Genomic DNA, 18,945 nt, shown 5'->3' on the forward strand with positions numbered 1-18,945 from the left:
AACATATCATTAAAAAAAACTGATCTGGAGAGATCAAGAAGAGAAAACATAAGAATAATCAGACTACCTGAAAGCTATGATCAAAAAAAGAATCTTGATACAATACAAGAAATAAAGAAAAGTGTCCCAAAGTATTAGAGTAAGTGGGGAAAGTAGAAACAGAAAAAATCCACCAATCGCCAAGTGAAAGAGATCCTATGAGAAAAAGCCACAGGAATATTATAGTCAAATTCTGAAACCCCCAGCTCAAGGATAAAATATTACAAGCATACATATGGTAGTTCCACAATTAGAATCACACAAGACCTAGCAGCGGCACAAGAACTGGAGATCCAGCCAAAAATATCATATCAAGCAAAGCTAAGCATAATCCTGAATGGAAAAAAAAAAAGGACATTTAATGAACTGTCAAACATTCAGGACTTTGTTTAAAAAAAAAAAACCCTGAACTTCACAGAAGATTTGACATACAAGAGGCAACAAAAACAAGTTATATACCAAACACCAATTACAAGAGACTCACTAAGGACAGACTATTTACCTTTTACATATGCAAAATGGTAAACATATGTCTAAGATTGTTATTAGTAATTGGGTAGTTTATAATAAAGATGGGGGTAAACCTGAGCATGATATGACTTCAAAAAGTAAAACCATTCAGGAACAGCTAAAAAGAGTAATTATCTTATACAAATGAAGTACAAGAGGAAGAACCCATACAGACGCATTACACGGGGGAGGAGGGCTGTTAATTCTGGAAAGCTACTTTCTTCCAGAATGGGTTCAAAAGGGAATAATACATACACATCTAGAAGAATATAAAAGTCTTCTAAATTTAGAAAACAAGAAAATACTAAGGGGATAGGGAGAGGGAGAGGATAAGGGAGGGATCTTTAGAGGGGAGAGTAAAGGAATAGGTTAAAGGGGGATACAGAAGGGTGTTTAGATTTATGGGAATGGGAAGATAAGGGAGGGATTCTTGGCGGGGGGTAAGTTAAGTAAGAAGGGCAAGGTAGCAGGTAGAAGAGTACGAGGTACAGTAGAAGAGTCAGGAGGGATAGGAAATAAGACATATGCATAAACATGAAAACAAAGATTAGGAATAGAATCTCTTAGGGAAAGTATATGTCTATACGTGTGTGTCTACTATGTATGTATATATGTACACGTGTGTGTGTATATATGTGTCTATATATCCATGCTTTATTGTAATGTGGGTGGGAAGGGGGGAAAAAAAGAACAAAGTACAAAGTACAAAGTAGAGAACAAAAGAAAACCTACAAAGAAGCAAAGAAAAAATGGACAGCTTTCAACACCATATATAGTATTAAATATATATGCTTTCTTGAAATGGAAATCTATTGCTATGTATTTTGAATCCTCTCTTATGGTCTGCTGTGCACATGACATCATTTTTTTCTTTTCTTATTTTATATTTAAGTTTTAATATTTAAGTTTACAATATGTTTTTCTTTTCTTTCTATGTATTTAAGTTTTAGTATTCAAATCTAAAATAAAAAAGTTTTAAAAAATTAGTGGGAACGCTGCTTAAAACATTACTTAAAATACTAAATTTCCCCTACTATATTAAGATTATGATTCAATTCTCAACAAGTGAACTACATAACATTTCAAGAACACAACTACTGCATAAAACAAGGTACTCCAATATTTGAAACTATTTATCAGTTTAAGCAAAGACTATTGAAAATAACATGAGTATTTAAAAAGCAGTTCAAGTTTCTTAAGTTAAATTGTAAAGAGCCTCGAGGATAATCTTACCTGGGTTCTGGCTATAAAAAGGTCCTCCATTCACCTGGTTCTGAAGACTTGTCTGAGAGGTGATGGAAGGAGGACGTCTGTAGGGCAAAGAGCCTCCTATTGTTGGGGGAGTATGCCGAGAAGCAGGTCTGTTCATGCTGTAGAACTGAACAGGGTGACCTGGTTTGGGGGGGAGCAATAATCTGTCATTCAAAATAAAATACTAAAACCTTAATTAAATAAAAAAATTTAAATAACAAAACTACTTTAAAGACGGCAATTTTAAAATTTAATAAGAGTATTCAAAAAGGTTTAATATTTAGACAAGCTGAATGTAAATTACCTTGAAATGATAAATAGCAAAGTAATTGTTACTCTACTTTTATTACTGGCACCTAGGTGACCCAGTGAATAGAGTGCTGGCCCCCTGAGTCAGAAGGACCTGAATTCAAATCTGGCCTCAGACACTTACTGTTTCCTTATCTGTCAAATGAGTTAGAGGAAGAATGGCAAACCACACTGGTATCTTTGCCAAGAAAACCCCAAATAGGGTCATGAAGAGTCAGACATGACTAATCAACTAAACAACAAACTTTCAATATCAAGTTAGAAAAGCAGATAAGTAAAATAACAGCTAAATTTAATAAATCTATTCCCAAATGGATTACTAAGTTATGTGTTACATCAGGTTTATATGTTCTCCTATGCATGCCATTTCAAATCTATAACTGTGAACAAAGTATCCAAAACTGCAAAGGAACAAATTGAAAATTAATGAAATCTCTGACTTAAAATCCAAGAGGAACAGGAAATACATATCACAGCTAATTCAAAAAGGTGAGAATGATAATTAGGAAAAAAAATGATCCATTAAGAGAGAAAGCAGTACAAGACATTTCAAAAAATGATAAAATGAAATCATCAGATAAAAATTAAAAGACTTATTTAAGTAAACAAATTAATCATTAGAATTAAGATGGTTTTGTTAGAGCATTATTAAAAGACCCACGAGATTCCTATAAAAAGTAACTGGGAACTAGATAGTCACATAGTATAATGAAAAGAAACTATAAATCTGGAGTCCAAGGACATGTTTTCAATTCTGCCTCCACCATCGATTGTGTGACCCTGGACAAGTCACACAGCCTCTCTTGGCCTAAATTCCTTCAACTGTAAAATAAGAGGTTAGATTATGTGGACTCTGAGGTCCCTTCCCATGCTAGAGCAACCACCTTGTAAGAGGAGACTCAGAGCTGCCCAGACCTTTTATCAAGCCTCTTAGTCTAATCCTCTCCTTTAAAGATGTGCATTCTGTGGCCCAAAAAGTAGTGACTAGTCCCAGGCCATAAAAACAGTCACAGACAAATCAGGATTTCAAGGGCAGGCCCTCAAACTGCAGTTCCAACACTTTACATCACTGCATCAAGTGGTCTCCCACAGGTTTCTCTGAAGCTCCTTCCATTTCTCAAAGTCTTCGATCCATTGTTGATTCAAATTAAGAAACTGCACAGAACCTTCTCTCTCTCTCTCTCCCCCCCTCTCTCTCTCTCTCTCTCTCTCTCTCTCTCTCTCTCACACACACACACACACACACACACACAAATAAGATGCATCATACATCAAATTCAATATCAAGACTAAACCAAAGAGGTGTTTTTTTTGGTCTATGTTTTCTTTTACACGACTAATATGGAAATGTTATGCATGACTACACTTGTATAACCCATATGAAACTGTCTGCCTTCTCAATGAAGGGGGTCTGGTGGGAGGGAGAGAATTTGGAACTCAAAGTTTTAAAAACAAATGTTGAAAATTAGGGAAAAATAAAATGCTAAATAAATATATATTTTTTAAAAATACTAAACCAAACCAAATCACCATCACCATCAACAAGTTTTATTCTATGGCAAATTTTTACCAGTTAAAGCCAACTGGAGATTTTATTTCCTATTTCATTTGGGGGGGGGGAGAAGGGAGATATAAAACAGAGTGGAATATTACATAAACTTTTTTTTTAGGCAGTTCTATTCAGAACTTTTTATAAGGAAGAATAAATGTATACTACTCTTTACCATGCTTCTCCTCCTACAAATGAAATTATGCCTTTTTTACACTGTTAACAAGAGTTTTTAGATTCAATCAATAACTTAACTGGAATCCCAGAATTTCATAGTTGAAAGGGACCCCAAAGGTCATCTATTGCAAACAGCACCAGAAAAAGAATCCTTTCTACGGCATACCTGGCAACTGATCTAGCCCAGAGGTTCCCAAAGTATGTTCCTGGGATTCCTAGGATTTCTGAGACCTTTTTAGGGACTGGGGATGGTCAAAACTCGTTTCAAAATAATACTAAGATACTATTTGCCTACTAAAATACTCTTCCCTCTTCAAACTACATATCTGAGACCAGATTGTCTTTATATACTGAAACCAAAACAACACAGTACAACAGATTGAATTCAGAACCAAATATAAGAATCTAGCCATCTTCTCTAAAAGAAATTTACAAAGAAATGTAAAATAATGCCACTCTTCTCACCAATTTTGATTTTGTTTTGGAAAATTTAGTAATGTTTATTAAAATGTCATTTATGTTAACATGTAATGGGTTTATCATTAATACTACATTAATACATATTTTTAAAGCTTGTTTGTTTTAATTTCTCATATAGTAAGTAGCCATAGATAAAACTCACATAAACAAAAGCTCTTTGGGGTTCTCAATACTTTTTAACAGTGAAAAGGAGTTCTAAGACCAAAAAGGTTTAGGAACTGCTGATTTAGCAGTTCCAGTAAGAACTAATAATTAGAGAAATGAAAATTAAAATAACTCTGAGGTACCACCTCATACTCATCAGATTGGCTAAGATGACAAAAAGGAAAATAAGAAATACTGGAGTGGAAGTGGGAAAACAGGAACATTAATGCATTGTTGGCAGAACTGTGAACTAGTCTAATCATTCTGGGGAATAATTTGAAACTATACTCAAAGAGCTATAAAATTGTGCATACCCTTTGATCTAGCAATACTAATACTAGGTCTATACCCCTAAGAGATCTAATAAAAAGAAACAGAATGGAGATATAGATATGCACATATACAGATATATACATACACACATATATGTATGTAAGTATGTAAATACGTACACATGTAAATATCAGCTCTTTTTGTTGTGGCAAAAAATTGGAAACTGAGGAGGAAGCCATCAACTGGGGAATGGCTAAGCAAGTTGTGACTGCTTCAGCAAAACCTGGAAAGATTTGTATGAAGTGATACAAAGTGAAGAGAGCAGAACCAGCAGAACAATGTACACAGTAACAGCAATACTGTAAAGATGATTAATTGCAAAAGACTTGGAAATTCCGGTCAATACAATGATCCACAACAATGCCAAATGATGTAAGGAAAAATGCTATCCACTTCCTGAGAAAGAACTGATGGATTCTGAGTGCAGATTAAAGCATATTTTTTCCTCTTTCTTCATTTTTCTTGCTTTTTTTTTTGTTAATATGGCTAATCTGGGAATATGCTTTGTATCACTTCATATATACATTTAACACTTTTCTGAATTTTAGATAGACATCATCTAAAATCTCACAAGTTAAAATCCTCTGGTTCAATGATACAAACTTTACTATATGTGATAAGAAAAACTAATGAATATTCAAAAATAAAAGGCTCAAGCTTGCTTCAGTTTTTTTTAAATGTCACTAGTTATTAGTTAATGTATTAATTTGTCATTGCTGTTTTCCTTCTCAATATCTAGCTAGTTTCGAAACCCAACAGAGTATTATACCTTCATAACAATAGCAGCCTGAAAGCAGGGTTCATCTGACCCTGAAAGAGCAAACACTCACCTGTAGGTGGAGTGGAAGAAACAACAGAGGGAGTTGGAGAAGTGAAGCCATCAGCAAGGGGCTGAGCTCCCGCAGCAGCACCATCTGGGGCAGTGGAAGAGGGGACAGCAGCAGGAGCCAGAGGGGAAGGGGCAGGGGCAGAAGTGGCAGGAAGGGGAGGAGTGCCAGCTGAGCCAGCAGGGGCTAGGCAGAAAGAGGAGGAAGAGGAAGCATTAATAACGCTGTCACAGTAGCCAGGATTAGAAAAAAAGCCTTTTGAGTTGTTAGTTAGGGATTCAGGCCTCATTACTAACCAAATGAATGCAAGAGTTGGAAAAAAGCAGCTCATGTTAAAGGAATGTGCAGCAAATAAATTAACATGCTTAGGGTACTGCTTTGGATTTATAAATCCACAAAAAAAAATAACTTACTTAATGCCTTTTTTACTTGAAAAACACAGAGAAAGGTAGAGACAGGGAAAGAGAGAGAGAGAGAGGAAAAGGGGAGAGAGAGAGAGAGAGAAGGAAAAGAGAGAAGGGGAGAGAAAATGGGAGGGAAAGAGAGAGTGATGGTTAGGATAGATTTTTTTTTGTTAGTGATAGGAATTAAAAACAATTTATTTTTCTGAACCCTAGATTTCAAAATTCCATACAGCAATGTAGAACAGAAGTACATAATGCCAAGTTAAAAACAAACAAGAAATTCTTCTTCCTAACTCTATATTATAAGATTACATTTGATCATGTTAATGCAATAAACTACAAAAAATAGCCCAGCCATGTCTCCCCAATGTCAGTAATCTCCAGTGGCTCCATGTTAGATCCAGGATCATAAAAACCCTTCACAACCAAGTCCCCTCCCAGCGTTCCAGTCTTCTTACACCTTCCTCCCCAACACGCACTCTTTGACGTAGTCAAAGGCCTCTTGGCTGTTCCGTGAACAAGACCCTCCATCTCTCAGTTCTGAGTATTCTCTCTGGCTGCTTTCCATGTGTGGAAAGCTCTGACTCCTTGCATGGGATGTCCCAGTGAAGACTTCTCAGTGTAATTAAGGTAATGAGTTCAGAAGGTAGGATAGAGTTAAGAATAGATTTCTGTGAGTTATTTTTTTTTTAGTGACATACATCACTAGTTAAAATTTGTCTAGTCTTAACTTACTTTTTAATCTTATTCAAATACATCTTTGCCCCTAAAGGAATCTGGCTCCAGAAAACCCTTAAAAGGTTCCTTATCTACTCCCCTTATCTCCCTTTGACAGGATCTTATTCAGATGTCTTCCAGTTCCCGGCATTGTCTGTCCAATCCCTAAGACCTTCCAAAACAATTGTAAATTATCTTCCTAACTGCACATTTTTTATCGCTTCTTTGACATTCTTGAGATTTGAAATAATAATAATTATAGCTATAATAAATTAACTTTCTATTTCTCCTTGTACACTTCTGTGTTTTGTTTTATTTTTGATTTGAGTGGCATCCCACATATCCTCTACTCTGCCTACTGAACTCCCTGGCTTCCTTCAAGTCCCAGCTAAAATCCCATCTTCTACAGGAAGCTTTCTCCAACCTCTCTTAATTCTAGTGCCTTCCTTCTGTTAATTATTTCCTATTTCTCTTGTACTAAGCTTGCTTGTACTTATTGTTAGCTTGTCTCTCCCATTAAGATTGTGAATTCCTTGAAGGCAGGGGCTGTCTTTTGACTCTTTTTGTATCCCTAGTGCTTAGCATCATGTCAATAAATAAATAACTAAATGACACTGGTACCTACTCATACTGCTTTGTTCCATGCAATGTATACACAGATATAGTAAATATATGATATTCGCAAAATGAATACAAGGTAGTTTGGGGAAGGAGTACACTAGTTGCTAAAGTGGATCAAGAGAGAGGGAAGAGAGGAAGGAAGAAGGGAGGGGAGGAGAACAGGAAGGGAGAAAGAAGAGAGAGAAGGAAAATGGGAAAGGGAGGAGGATAAGAAAGAAAGAGAGGGGGCAGCTAGGTGGTGCGGTGAATAGAGCACCAGCCCTGGAGTCAGGTGGACCTGAGTTCAAATGTGACCTCAGACACTTGACATTCACAAGCTGTGTGACCCTGGGCAAATCACTTAACCCCGACTGTCTCACAGAAAAAAAAAAAAAAGGAAAGGGAGGAGGATAGGAAGGGGAAAGGAGGAATGGGAAGAAATGGAGGAGGGGAAAAAAAAATAATCCTATTGGCATACTTTTGGTTCAGAGAAGAAGATGGAATGTTTCTCATAAAATGTTCAGTTTCATAGGTCAAAGAAATTCACAGCCACAAGTTTATTCCCATTCATGTTGTGATGACCCAACTGTCAGTAGGCTATGCACTTGGAATTTTATTTAGTCCCCCCGCCCCCCCCCCCGTAAAGGTAATATATTCACACTGATAGGCTGAGTGAGATAGATGAAGTTTCCTCAGTACTGAAACTCATAAATTCCCTTTGTACCCCCAAAGCAGTAAAACTTGATGAATCTACAAACATTTGCTGTGCATTAAGCAAGAGCTAACCTGTGCTCCAATTCCTCTAGCAAGGTAAAAATTGCGAAAGACTGCTAGCTTACTGCTAGCTTAACTGCCACGGGCTTCCTGCTTATCTGCCTCTACGCAGAACTTCTAAACCTTTATTGAAAGTCTTCCCAATCCTTTGTCTCTGGGCAGAACTTCTAAGTAGATTATCAAAAGTCTTCACAGCCTTTGTCTCTAGGCAAATATTTCCAAATAAGGATATTATCTTACTAAGGGTCCTAAAAACCGGTGTTTAGATTATGTACCCTGAAACCCAGCCAATGGGAAGGGCTCAGGAATGGGGAAGGGGTATCATGTTAGGACTATAAAATTTTGTTCCCCACTCCCTGGTTGTCGCTGCTTGAGCGACGAGGGCTGTGCTCTTTCTTAAGAGAAAGAATAAAACCTTTTCTGATCTCTGACTCAGCCTCCGAACTTTTAATTCTAGTGTGGCCATTGCCCCCACGTAGACTCACTCAGTTGCAACTGTGCCCAATGTCATTCTCCTCCAAAATACATACCTTGGAGTACAGATGCCATCTATAACCATAGAACAGAGCAAAGGTAGCTAACTATCCCTTCACACAGGTGACACCCAAAGCCTTAGTCTCACTAGCACTGAGGTAGCAGAAGAAGAAGGGCACTTTCTAACCAATATCACCAGATGCCCAAAACCATAGTAACAAAGGAAAAATAAAAAGAGAGTAAATACATCAATAACACTTGTTAATTTTTTTCCAAAAAAATATTTTCCAGTATTTGTTTAGGTCTGGTAAACAGTCTTGTTTAAGAAGAGAATAATTAGGCTTCAAAAAGGAAGAAATATAAATGAATTCTGGGTTTACCTGGAAAGACACTGGGAGGAGATGGAGTAGGGACAGCTATAGGAACCCCCACACTACCACTTCCACTGTTCTCGCGACTGCTGCTCCGGCTACTTGGGTGGCTTCCTCCACTACTACCACTGCTGCTAAAGAAATCAGACCCACCAGGACATTAACACTGATGTAAAGTAATAGTTAATCAGAATTTCCCAGAATATACTAAGTTAAGTTTCTGAAATACATAGAGCTACTGGGGGGGAAAAAAAGAAGTACGAACCTTCCACTTCAATCTTGTAACATCAATGGTGTAGTTTTATAAATACAGGAAAAGGAAAAGAAAGTCTAGGTTCGAGACAACTCCATTGTTCCTAATACTTTGTTTTAAAAGTTCAAGCCAAAAAAAAATCTGACAATGTATAGGTCAACAGGACTCAATTTTAGAAACATATAAACATAACATTAACTTTGTTATGCTAAATACCTTTCCCAAAAAATCTCCATTTACAATGAAAACAGATTTCCTTAATATATCTGATTAACTTTAATACACAATCATTCTTTGGTGTGCTAGCCCACACTTAAGGTTTTATCGAGTATAGTTTTTCATCTGTAAAGTTCCACCAAAAAACCTGAAAATTTTTCAACATTTAACTTTTTGGCTCACAATGCTTTCTCATCACCTAAGCTAAGCTTCCCTCTGCACATTTAAACCTTAGAGAAGTTGATAGTTCGTTATCTGTTCTTATATGACTTCCTAATTCCTCAAAGTTGTATCAGAACATCAGAAGAGGAAGGTGAGAGCAGATGTGGTTTAGTGGGAGTAAAGCAAGGAAAAGGGACTTGGGTGCTTTGGAATGAGAAAAATTTAACTGAAGTTATTTGAACAGATTATGGTACTATGGCCATCACATTATGTGCTGAGGTGGAGAAAATACCTGTAAGTTCGATTTCTTTGATTCACAGAAGCTGTCCTCACAGGGCTCTGCTGCGAGGGAGCCATATTACGTGTTGGGCTAGGTACGTAATCATTTGGTACCACTGGAGGACGCACTGGCTCCAGTGTGCGATAGGGGGAGTGACGCCTACAAAAAGAAGAGCGTATGTATTGTGTAATTAGGCAAATTTAGGCATAACAAGTTCAAAGATAGAGTTGCCAATAGTGAAGTACAAATTGTAATTAGATAGGAAAATGTGTGTTTTTACATCATCCAATCACCTCTTCTTCAGGTATCCTTTGCCTCCCACCTATTAGAGATTTAAATGGGTATGGTTTTATGCTTTTTAAAAGTTAAATATTATTTCTGTCTCCAACTCTATTTCCCTCAGATAATGTAGTTTTCTTTGCATAGTTTACAAGAGTACTCATTATCTTAGAATACAAGCACAAAAAAAGTCCCATTTCTTATTCCCATGTCTTCTAGTATCTATTTTTTATCTGAAAACTCAAAATGCTCTCTAAATATTAAATCAAGCTCTTACAAATGCCCCAAACAACAGGCTATTGTTATTCTTCATGCCTTCCCCCCATACTAGGGGTCTTCAAAAGTCAGTGCATAACTAGTACTCAGTTCTGGAACCCAATGATGCCCATGCTGGTGCTCAAAGAACCAATTTCCACATTGTTCATTTTCTTTTTAAAGAAAAGGAATATATTCAAGTGATATTCAATTGTATCCGTGAAAATAAAATTCAAATTTTGATACTTAATATTTCTTTTGCTCTTCCATTTTTACAAACTTATTTGCCTTTATTACCTTTCATCTTTGACCATTGATTACCCATTTCCCCCTTCTTTCATATGGGGGCAAAGGGGAAGCTCTAAAATATTATCCCTCATTTCTTAATTCTCTTCCTCATTTCCACTGAGCTAGTAATATAGAGATGAGACCAGATTCTGTTAACATACGTACTTTTCTTGTTTTCCCAAAAAAAATTCTCTGTAAATGGCATGAAATAAGAATAGGAGGAGATGAAACAAAAAAAAGTAGCTAATTAGTTCTCCTCTCTTTTAAATGTCCTGAATTCCAAAATGACATGAGGAGATACAGATGATATTCTAACAAAGAAAAAACTAGAATCTTGGGATGTGAGTTCTAAAAAAAAGTCCCTTCCCCTTGGGGTACTAATACTCTTCTTCTTAATTTACCTTTTACTTAAATGAATCTAAAACAATTCATGATGTATCATCTCATCATTATCATTCTATTGGGGTCTACCTACCGACTAGCCACAAACCTGCCAAATCCTGGGATGTTATGTTCCTTTCTTTCCTACCCTCTTCTCCCCCTTTTCTCTTAAGGACAGGTACGCCACCATTTAGGAAACACCCTTTCTACTATACCATGCTGCCTTCTAAATTTGAGGCACAGTATCACTAAAACAATTATTTGCTTTACAAAGAAACTACTGGGTTCCCTTGTAAGTATCAGCTCACCTAGTGCATTTAGATTTTTGCATACAATGTCTACATTTAAGCATTTTATTTTTTTCATTTGCAAAACAGCAAGGGGGAAGGGAGACTGAAACTGAAGTGTTAGGACTACAAATTGAAAATCACTTGGAAAGGAAGACATCATCTCTGAAACTACAATGTAATTATATCTATAATGAAAAAAATAGGTATGTTAACTTAGATACAACTTTTCATAAACAGGTGGACTGCATAAAACAAGTTACTGGAAAGGGAGAAGACATTACAGGGAGAAGAGTTACTAGATATGATGGATGCGTCATTTAGAATATGCCACATAAAAGTGTGCTCTTCAAACCCTTTTCAACTATGGATGACCCCAGGTCCCACATCAGGCCAAAAAGCCAATCCTTTTCTCCCAACCTCTATACTCTCTTCCAAAAAATTAGCTGTGGATGTTGGGAAGAGAAAGCCAATCAAATTGCCTGCCTTTGTTTCATCTAAGGGAAGGCGAGGTGGGGCAGAGGAGTGACAAAATTAATATTGTAAAAGGAAGGAAGAACAGACAGAAAAATAAAAATGGTAGCTGAGAGTGGGGTGGGGAGGAGAGGAATAACAGTACTGTGTCAAGGACAAGAGAGTACTAACACTGTCACCAAATGCCTCTGGAGCTTTGTAACTTGAAGCTCCAGGCAGCTCTCAGAATTTCTACAAAAAAAACCAAATTTTACAAAAACTCTTTTATAAGATTCTTTATGAAGTATGAAGTATGGAGTGTGGCATGTAGATAAAGTATGAAGGCAGTGGATAAATTTTATCCTATTACAAATCAAAATAATTTGTAGTAGTTTATATATATATAATATATATATATATATATTTTTAAACAAAATATTTTATTAAAAAAAACAAAGCTCTTATGCACTTTATAGTATCACTTGAAGGACATAAATATTCCATTTGAGGAAACGGGGAAGTCAGTAAATAATTACTCAGGTCCCTGCCCAGTTGTGTTCTCTTATCATAAGAACTGCTTACATTTAGACAGGGCTTTACATCTTACAAAGCCCAGTTTTGTTTCCCTTCTCTAACCTGCTCTGCAGTTCAGTTTTAGGTTCTAACTTTCAGCCCTTTTCTCCCCTAGACTGGCTCGAATTCCCTTGTCCATCCCCCATTATCTTCTTTGCTAATACTAGCTAGACCTGGCTTTTATTTCTGTTTCTCCCAGGGGGCCTGCAAAAACTTCTCCCACTTCATTACATTCTCTTCCTGTTCTTTTTGTTATCTCAGTTTACTCTCTTCTCTGTTCTTTTTCATATCTAAGTTCAATAGTTTCACCTGTTCTCAACTATTCCAAAGTAGTTAATTCGGGGGGGTTTTTTTGGTGAGGGGGCCAAAAACAGAATTGCACCTTAGTCATTTTTACCACAATATATAATGCCAATCTGAGACTTCAAAACACTATGATTTTTTAATATTTTTTTTAAAAATCCAATTTCTCATTAGAATGTCTCTAAAAAAGTAAACAAGTCAAATAATACCCCCATTTTACAGATGAAAAAACTGAATCACTGACTACCCAATAATTAAGAATGAGTGACAGGGTTAAGATTATATAACCCTGGTATCATCCTCCCTCCCAAGTTCTATTATACTCACTGAAACACAACATATGCATGATTACAGTAAGCCAAGTTTTCATTATGATGTTACAGTAATAACAGGAGTTCTTAACCTGGGGTCTATGAATTTGTTTTGTTTTATTGTTAATATTTTGATAACTATATTCCAATGAAATTGATTTGCTTTATAACACTATTTTATTTTATGAGTAAAAAATTATTCTGAGAAGGGGTCCATAGTTTTCACCAGACTGCCAAAAGTATCCTTAACACCAAAAAAAGGTTAAGAACCCCTAAAGTAGAAGAATGGCAAATTTCTCCCTGAATGGGCTTTTTTTTACTGAACTCTCACATATAGTTCACCTATAGCTAATCAGCTAATCAGAAATGCAATATGTGTATAGGTTTAAGTTTACACAAAAATTTGGGTTATGCAAATTTTTTTTCCAACAAAATATTGTAAGCTTAGCTCAAATATAATGAGAAAGATGCCACAAACCTGAGAAAAAGCTTCCCTCAAAATTCCAATTATGTAATGAATTCTAAGTCCATACTAGTATTTTACCTGCAGTTTAAAAATAGATAGCAAATAATACTAGAAGAATGCTTTTATTATCATCACAAGCTACTTTCTGAGAAAGACAACATACAGGACAGAAAAAATCAGGGAGGAATTTTTTTTTTCTTCAGGTTCCATATCATGAGAATCACGTTTAAACAGGCATTGTTTTATTTTCACGTATCACTTGAGCTACATGCTGTTTTATAATAATAAGTTATATACTCACCCAAGCGTTCCTTTGCCTGACATTGGTGGGCTGGGTGGTTTCTGAGTAGGTGGTGTTGTACGAGGCAGCCCACCCATCTTCATATTCTGTGTACTAACCTACATAAAAGAGTGAGTAAAACTCAACTTAACTTGTAAGCAGTGAAATATGTGGCACCTATGGAAAATGTTGCTGTACAATTTAGGGCAATAGGGGTAGGACCAAATAGAAAAAAAATTAGAGAGGCCATGCACTTCATATGCAATTTCTACTCTGCTATTATTCTAGAGTTGCACTCAAAGGACTCTTCCATATTTGGGGTTTTCAAATGATCAATTACATATATAAAGACTGTATTTGCCATTAGGCCATCACACCAACAACAGATCACTGGCAAGACACATCTGATATATCATGCAACTAAAATTCAAGAGGGATTGATTAGATTAAAATTTGTCCTTAATACAGGATAACAATTTGAATAAATGTTTAAGCAGTTGCTTATTTTTAAAAAACACTTTTAAAATAATAAAAAATAAGATACATTCCCCCAAATAAAATGAAATATTCAGTGGCCTACAAATATATTGTACTATAAACTGATAAATCTAAATTGTAGCAGAATTATAAATTGTACAGTGTAATTAAGTATTTGGATAATAAATAGGTCAAGTTTACATCACGGAAAGTTAAATGCCTATCTAATGACCTTATCAGAGTTCACTAATAAGAAAACTTCTGAATACCAAGCTGTGACACACAGGAACTACTTTCAAAACAGCTGGACCAGGACCTGAGGTTTATTGTGTTAAAAGCCAACCGTAAGCTCATCTCTAGCTACCATTCCTAAAGGAGAAATGCAAGCATGGAGGTACAGCATTCAGCCGAAGCCTGCATAAGCCCCAAATCCCTATTACATCCCTCACCGAAAATTCAAGTACCAGAGGAGGCAGGCAGGCAATCTGGAAGCACTGGGTTCCATCACAACAAAATCCACAGCCCCCAAAGCTTGAACACCTGCCCACAGCTTTGGAATGAAAGGTACATGGCTACCATAAACATAATTCAAGTCTAATGTCAAGTTCTTTGCTACCACAATTTGATGAGATTCTACATAGTCTGTATCTGGTAGTATCTAAAAGTAACTAACTAAACATTCCTTCTAGATAGAATATATGCACACTGATATTTTTTATAGCTTTCTTCTAAAAATAATGAAGGAAGTATGTTCCCTTTCTAACCAGATGATGTATCCATGTTCAGTTTGTCCTTGCAAAGAATATTTGAAGAGCAAACTACAAGATATTAAGTTATAACAATGGAATCTATTTCAACACAAAATTTATCAAAGTTATTACTAAAGATGAATATGAAAAAGAAAACAGATCCAAAAAACTGTGTAGATTATTTGATCTGATGTTAAACAGAACCTTGGTGTAAATAAAAAATCTTAAATGTGCTAATGTTACTTTATGCTCACTTTTCTTAGCTGGAAGTAAATTTTCTTTCAAGAATATATAAAGTACGTATTTTTTACTAAAAATAAAATACTTTTCATACATGAATGAAACAGTGAACAAGTTGTGGGGGATGTTAACAGTCTTCAAAGGTAACACCTTTCAAGATTTTAAAAAATAAAGCTATAATTCTTCATGGTTGTTATTGCCTTGAAAATGGAATATATTTTAGGTATTAATAAAATAAACTAAATCTTGCTCTTCCCCTCATCAGTAATCAGAGGGTATAATAAATCATATTACTGAACTCATAAATATTACAAAACAGTATATTCATACTGGAAGACAATGATAAGTTAAAATTACCAAATTTAAAATTATATTTTGTCATTTACTTTTATTTTACTGTTGATTCTTTAATGAAGTCCTTTAAGCTCAACTTTAAGCAACATGAAACCCAAGGTTACTATAAAGAGATGAGGAATAAAAAGAGAGGCACTAAACTACATCAATTTCATAGGTATTGGGAGAAAAAGAAGCAGGGAAAGAATAAAATGAGTGAAAGAGGCATTTTATTCTATATACGGGGCATATGAAACAATTTTTCCAGCTTGAAATTTTTCTTATTTGGTTTTTGGAAACTAATGTGTTTCTTTAAATTGCAGTATCTTCTATATGTCATTTATCAAACCTAAATAAGCACTTACCTGTCTGAGTTGTCCAAAAAAAAAAATAAATCATTCCATAAGGTTAAATTTAGTACTTATGTTTACACATGTCAAATTTAGTAACTTATAAGATTTCCAGAATGTTTACCTGCTTCCATGAGTTTGGTTCATATATATGTGATGATTAACAAAATTTACAATTAAGGAATTCAAGCAGAATTCCCAATTCAATTTGAATTTTATGCATTCCCTAGCGATAGCCACCTTTATATTAAACTAAATAGATTCAGTGTTTAATCAATAAATCAAATACAAGTTTTGGAAATACTAACTTTTAAACACACAATACAGGACACAAATAGAAACCAAATACTGCTTTTAAAAAGTCAGGTTAAAAAAGAAAACAAGGGATAACATTAATGTAATTTGAATGGAAAATGCCTATGCCCTTTACCCAACATTTCAGTTAGTGCACAGTTAAAATACAGAGGAAGCTGGTGTTCACTATGTTGTGAGATTCCTGAGGTGCCTACACCCACCCAAAGGATGAAACTGGGTAGATGTACGTTTGGAAAAAGAAGGGAGCAGGCAAATGGAGAAGACACACCAACTGAGTAAGAAGGAAGAATAGTTAGTGCAGATTTGAAAGAAGAGCAGCCATATAGAGGCAGCTAGGTGGCGCAGTGGATAGAGCACTGGCCTTGGATTCAGTAGGACCTGAGTTCAAATCTGGCCTCAGACACATAATACTTACTAGCTGTGTGATCCTGGGCAAGTCACTTAACCTCACTGCCTAGCCAAATGAAAGAAAGAAAGAAAGAAAGAAAGAAAGAAGAAAGAAAAGAAAGAAAGAAAGAAAGAAAGAAAGAAAGAAAGAAAGAAAGAAAGAAAGAAAGAAAGAAAGAAAGAAAGAAAGAAAGAAAGAATTCAATAACAACAAAAAAAAAGAGCAGCCATATGAGAAAGAGAAACAGATGTTATGAATTTAGAAAAAAATGGGACAGCTAAACAGAGAAGCAATGAGAGAGACAGAACTTAGAAGAAAAGAGAGCTGTTCATTCAAATTTATAGGAATAAGAGCCCAGAAGGATTGTTGGGTCAAAGAATATACATACACATAGGTAGTTCTGAAAGGAAAAAAATCTAAACTATCAATGGTCATATGAAAAAATGCTCTAAATCACTAATAGTCAGAGAAATGCAAACTAAACAATTCTGAGGTACCACTTCCCACTCACCATACTGGCAAAGTTGACAAAAAGAAATAACAAATGCTAGTGGGGCTCTCGGAAAACAGGTAAAATAATATAAGATTTGGGAACTGTAGATTAGTCCAATCATTATGGAAAGCAATTTGGAACTATGCTCAAAATGCTATTAGCCTGTGCATACTCTTTTGATCCAGCAATACTGCTATTAGGTTTATACCCCAAGGAGATTAAAGGAAAAAAGGACTCATATGTACAAAAATATTTAGAACAGCTCTTTTTGTGATGGCAAAGAAATGGAAACTGAGGGGGTACCCATCAACTGTGTAATGACTGAACAAGTTATGGTACATGAATGTGATGAAATACTATTGTTCTGTAAGAAATGATGAAGGGCATGATTCAGAAAAACTGGGAAGATTTATATGAACTGATGCAAAGTGAAGTGAGCAGAACCAGGAGAATAATTTATCTAATAATAACAATAATATAAAAGACAAACATCTGAAAGATTTAGAAACTTAGACCAACATAACTGAACCAACCACAGTTCCAAGGGACTGATAACGAAACATGCTATACACTTCCAGAGAGGGAGATGATGGACTCAGACAACATACTGAAGCATTCTGGGGGGCAGAGGGAAAGATGGTTAATACAGGAATTTGTTTTGCTTAACTACATATTTTTAAAGGGTTTTGTTTTTCTTGCTTTCTCAACAGGGAAGAGAAGGCTGAAGGGAGAAAATTCAGAACTGAAAGTAAAATTAAAATGAATTTTTAAAATAAATTACATTTAACCTTTTATTTAATGAATATACACTAAGAAAATTAGTTGATCCCCTCACAATCCACCTCTGTCCTTAGAGTGGATCAGCTTTGCTAAGAGTTTTGCTCAAAGGCAATGGTAGATCTAAGAGCATGGAGGCATAATCAAGAATGTAAGTGGTAAGAAAAGCTACTAGTGGCCTCAAAGTATTCTGTCCCTTCCCACTCAAATTAAAACATTATTCTCATTCTCTTATCATCATCAAGGTACTCACACCACCCTCGTACTCAAGAAGACACAGATGGCTGGAAGAAAGAATAGGCTTCCCCATCAAGGAAGCCAGATCAGAAGGAAACAGGCCTGAACTCTTCAGCAGTACAATAACAAAGGACACCCTACGGGGAAAAAAAAACCTACAACAGTTTCTTGACAAGTGATATATGCCAGGGAGACCAGAAGACCACAGAAGCCTACCAGTGATCTAAGTACAAACACAGCAAGAGAGATGGAAGCCAGCAATAAGAGTACCAAACATTATGAAGAAATATTGTGCATCAAGGGATGCCCAAAAGGTAAACTTAATAATAAAAGAGCAACTTCAGAACAACTACCAGTATAGTCTCAGAGAAAAAAATGGTTTTGGACACGAAGACTACAAGAGTATGTGGAAGAAATGAAATTACAAGTGAAAGAACAGTAGCAGAAGTAAGAACTAGTAGAAGAACAAGTAGCATAAACTTATAGTGAGTTCCCTAAAAATTAGAACAACCAAAGAGAACTCAATAACTGCCTGAGACAACAAGAAATATTAGAATAAAGTCAAGAGACTGAAAAAACATAAACGAAAAATAAGGTACCTCTCAAAAACAACTTACTTGGAAAAATAGGTCAAAGAGTAATTTGGGAAGAAGCTAAAATAATAATGAAGTATTTACATTATAATAACAGAAACACAGAAAAATATCCCCTTCACAATCCTACAATCCTCAAGGTCACAAATGAACTAGAAGTGGTTTTTCGGTTCAGCTGTAATGGTCTTAAGGGAGCAAAGAAAATGGAAGGAAAAACAACAGAGTAGAGAAGAAAAGAGAAAGTAAG

At 35.6% G+C, this 18,945-nt stretch overlaps 1 protein-coding gene across 22 annotated transcripts in view; it reads right to left on the reverse strand.

Moving 5' to 3' along the window:
- Window positions 1-18,945, reverse strand: part of ABI2 (abl interactor 2) — a 123,284-nt gene that overhangs the window by 49,619 nt on the left and 54,720 nt on the right. For 4 of the 22 annotated variants that reach the window (XM_020972831.2, XM_020972833.2, XM_020972827.2 and 1 more), the window contains 5 exons: window positions 13,768-13,865; window positions 9,883-10,029; window positions 8,969-9,093; window positions 5,623-5,805; window positions 1,783-1,941 (listed from right to left, as the gene is read on the reverse strand). In XM_020972831.2, the coding sequence (XP_020828490.1) occupies window positions 1,783-1,941; window positions 5,623-5,805; window positions 8,969-9,093; window positions 9,883-10,029; window positions 13,768-13,865 (712 nt within the window). The remainder of the gene's footprint in view (window positions 1-1,782; window positions 1,942-5,622; window positions 5,806-8,968; window positions 9,094-9,882; window positions 10,030-13,767; window positions 13,866-18,945) is intronic. The other 18 variants (XM_078147519.1, XM_020972837.2, XM_020972834.2 and 15 more) reach the window with 5 other exon arrangements.

Source organism: Phascolarctos cinereus, unplaced genomic scaffold (assembly GCF_003287225.1).
Source record: "Phascolarctos cinereus isolate Bilbo 61053 unplaced genomic scaffold, phaCin_HiC Scaffold_7;HRSCAF=346, whole genome shotgun sequence".
Lineage (NCBI taxonomy): Eukaryota > Metazoa > Chordata > Mammalia > Diprotodontia > Phascolarctidae > Phascolarctos > Phascolarctos cinereus.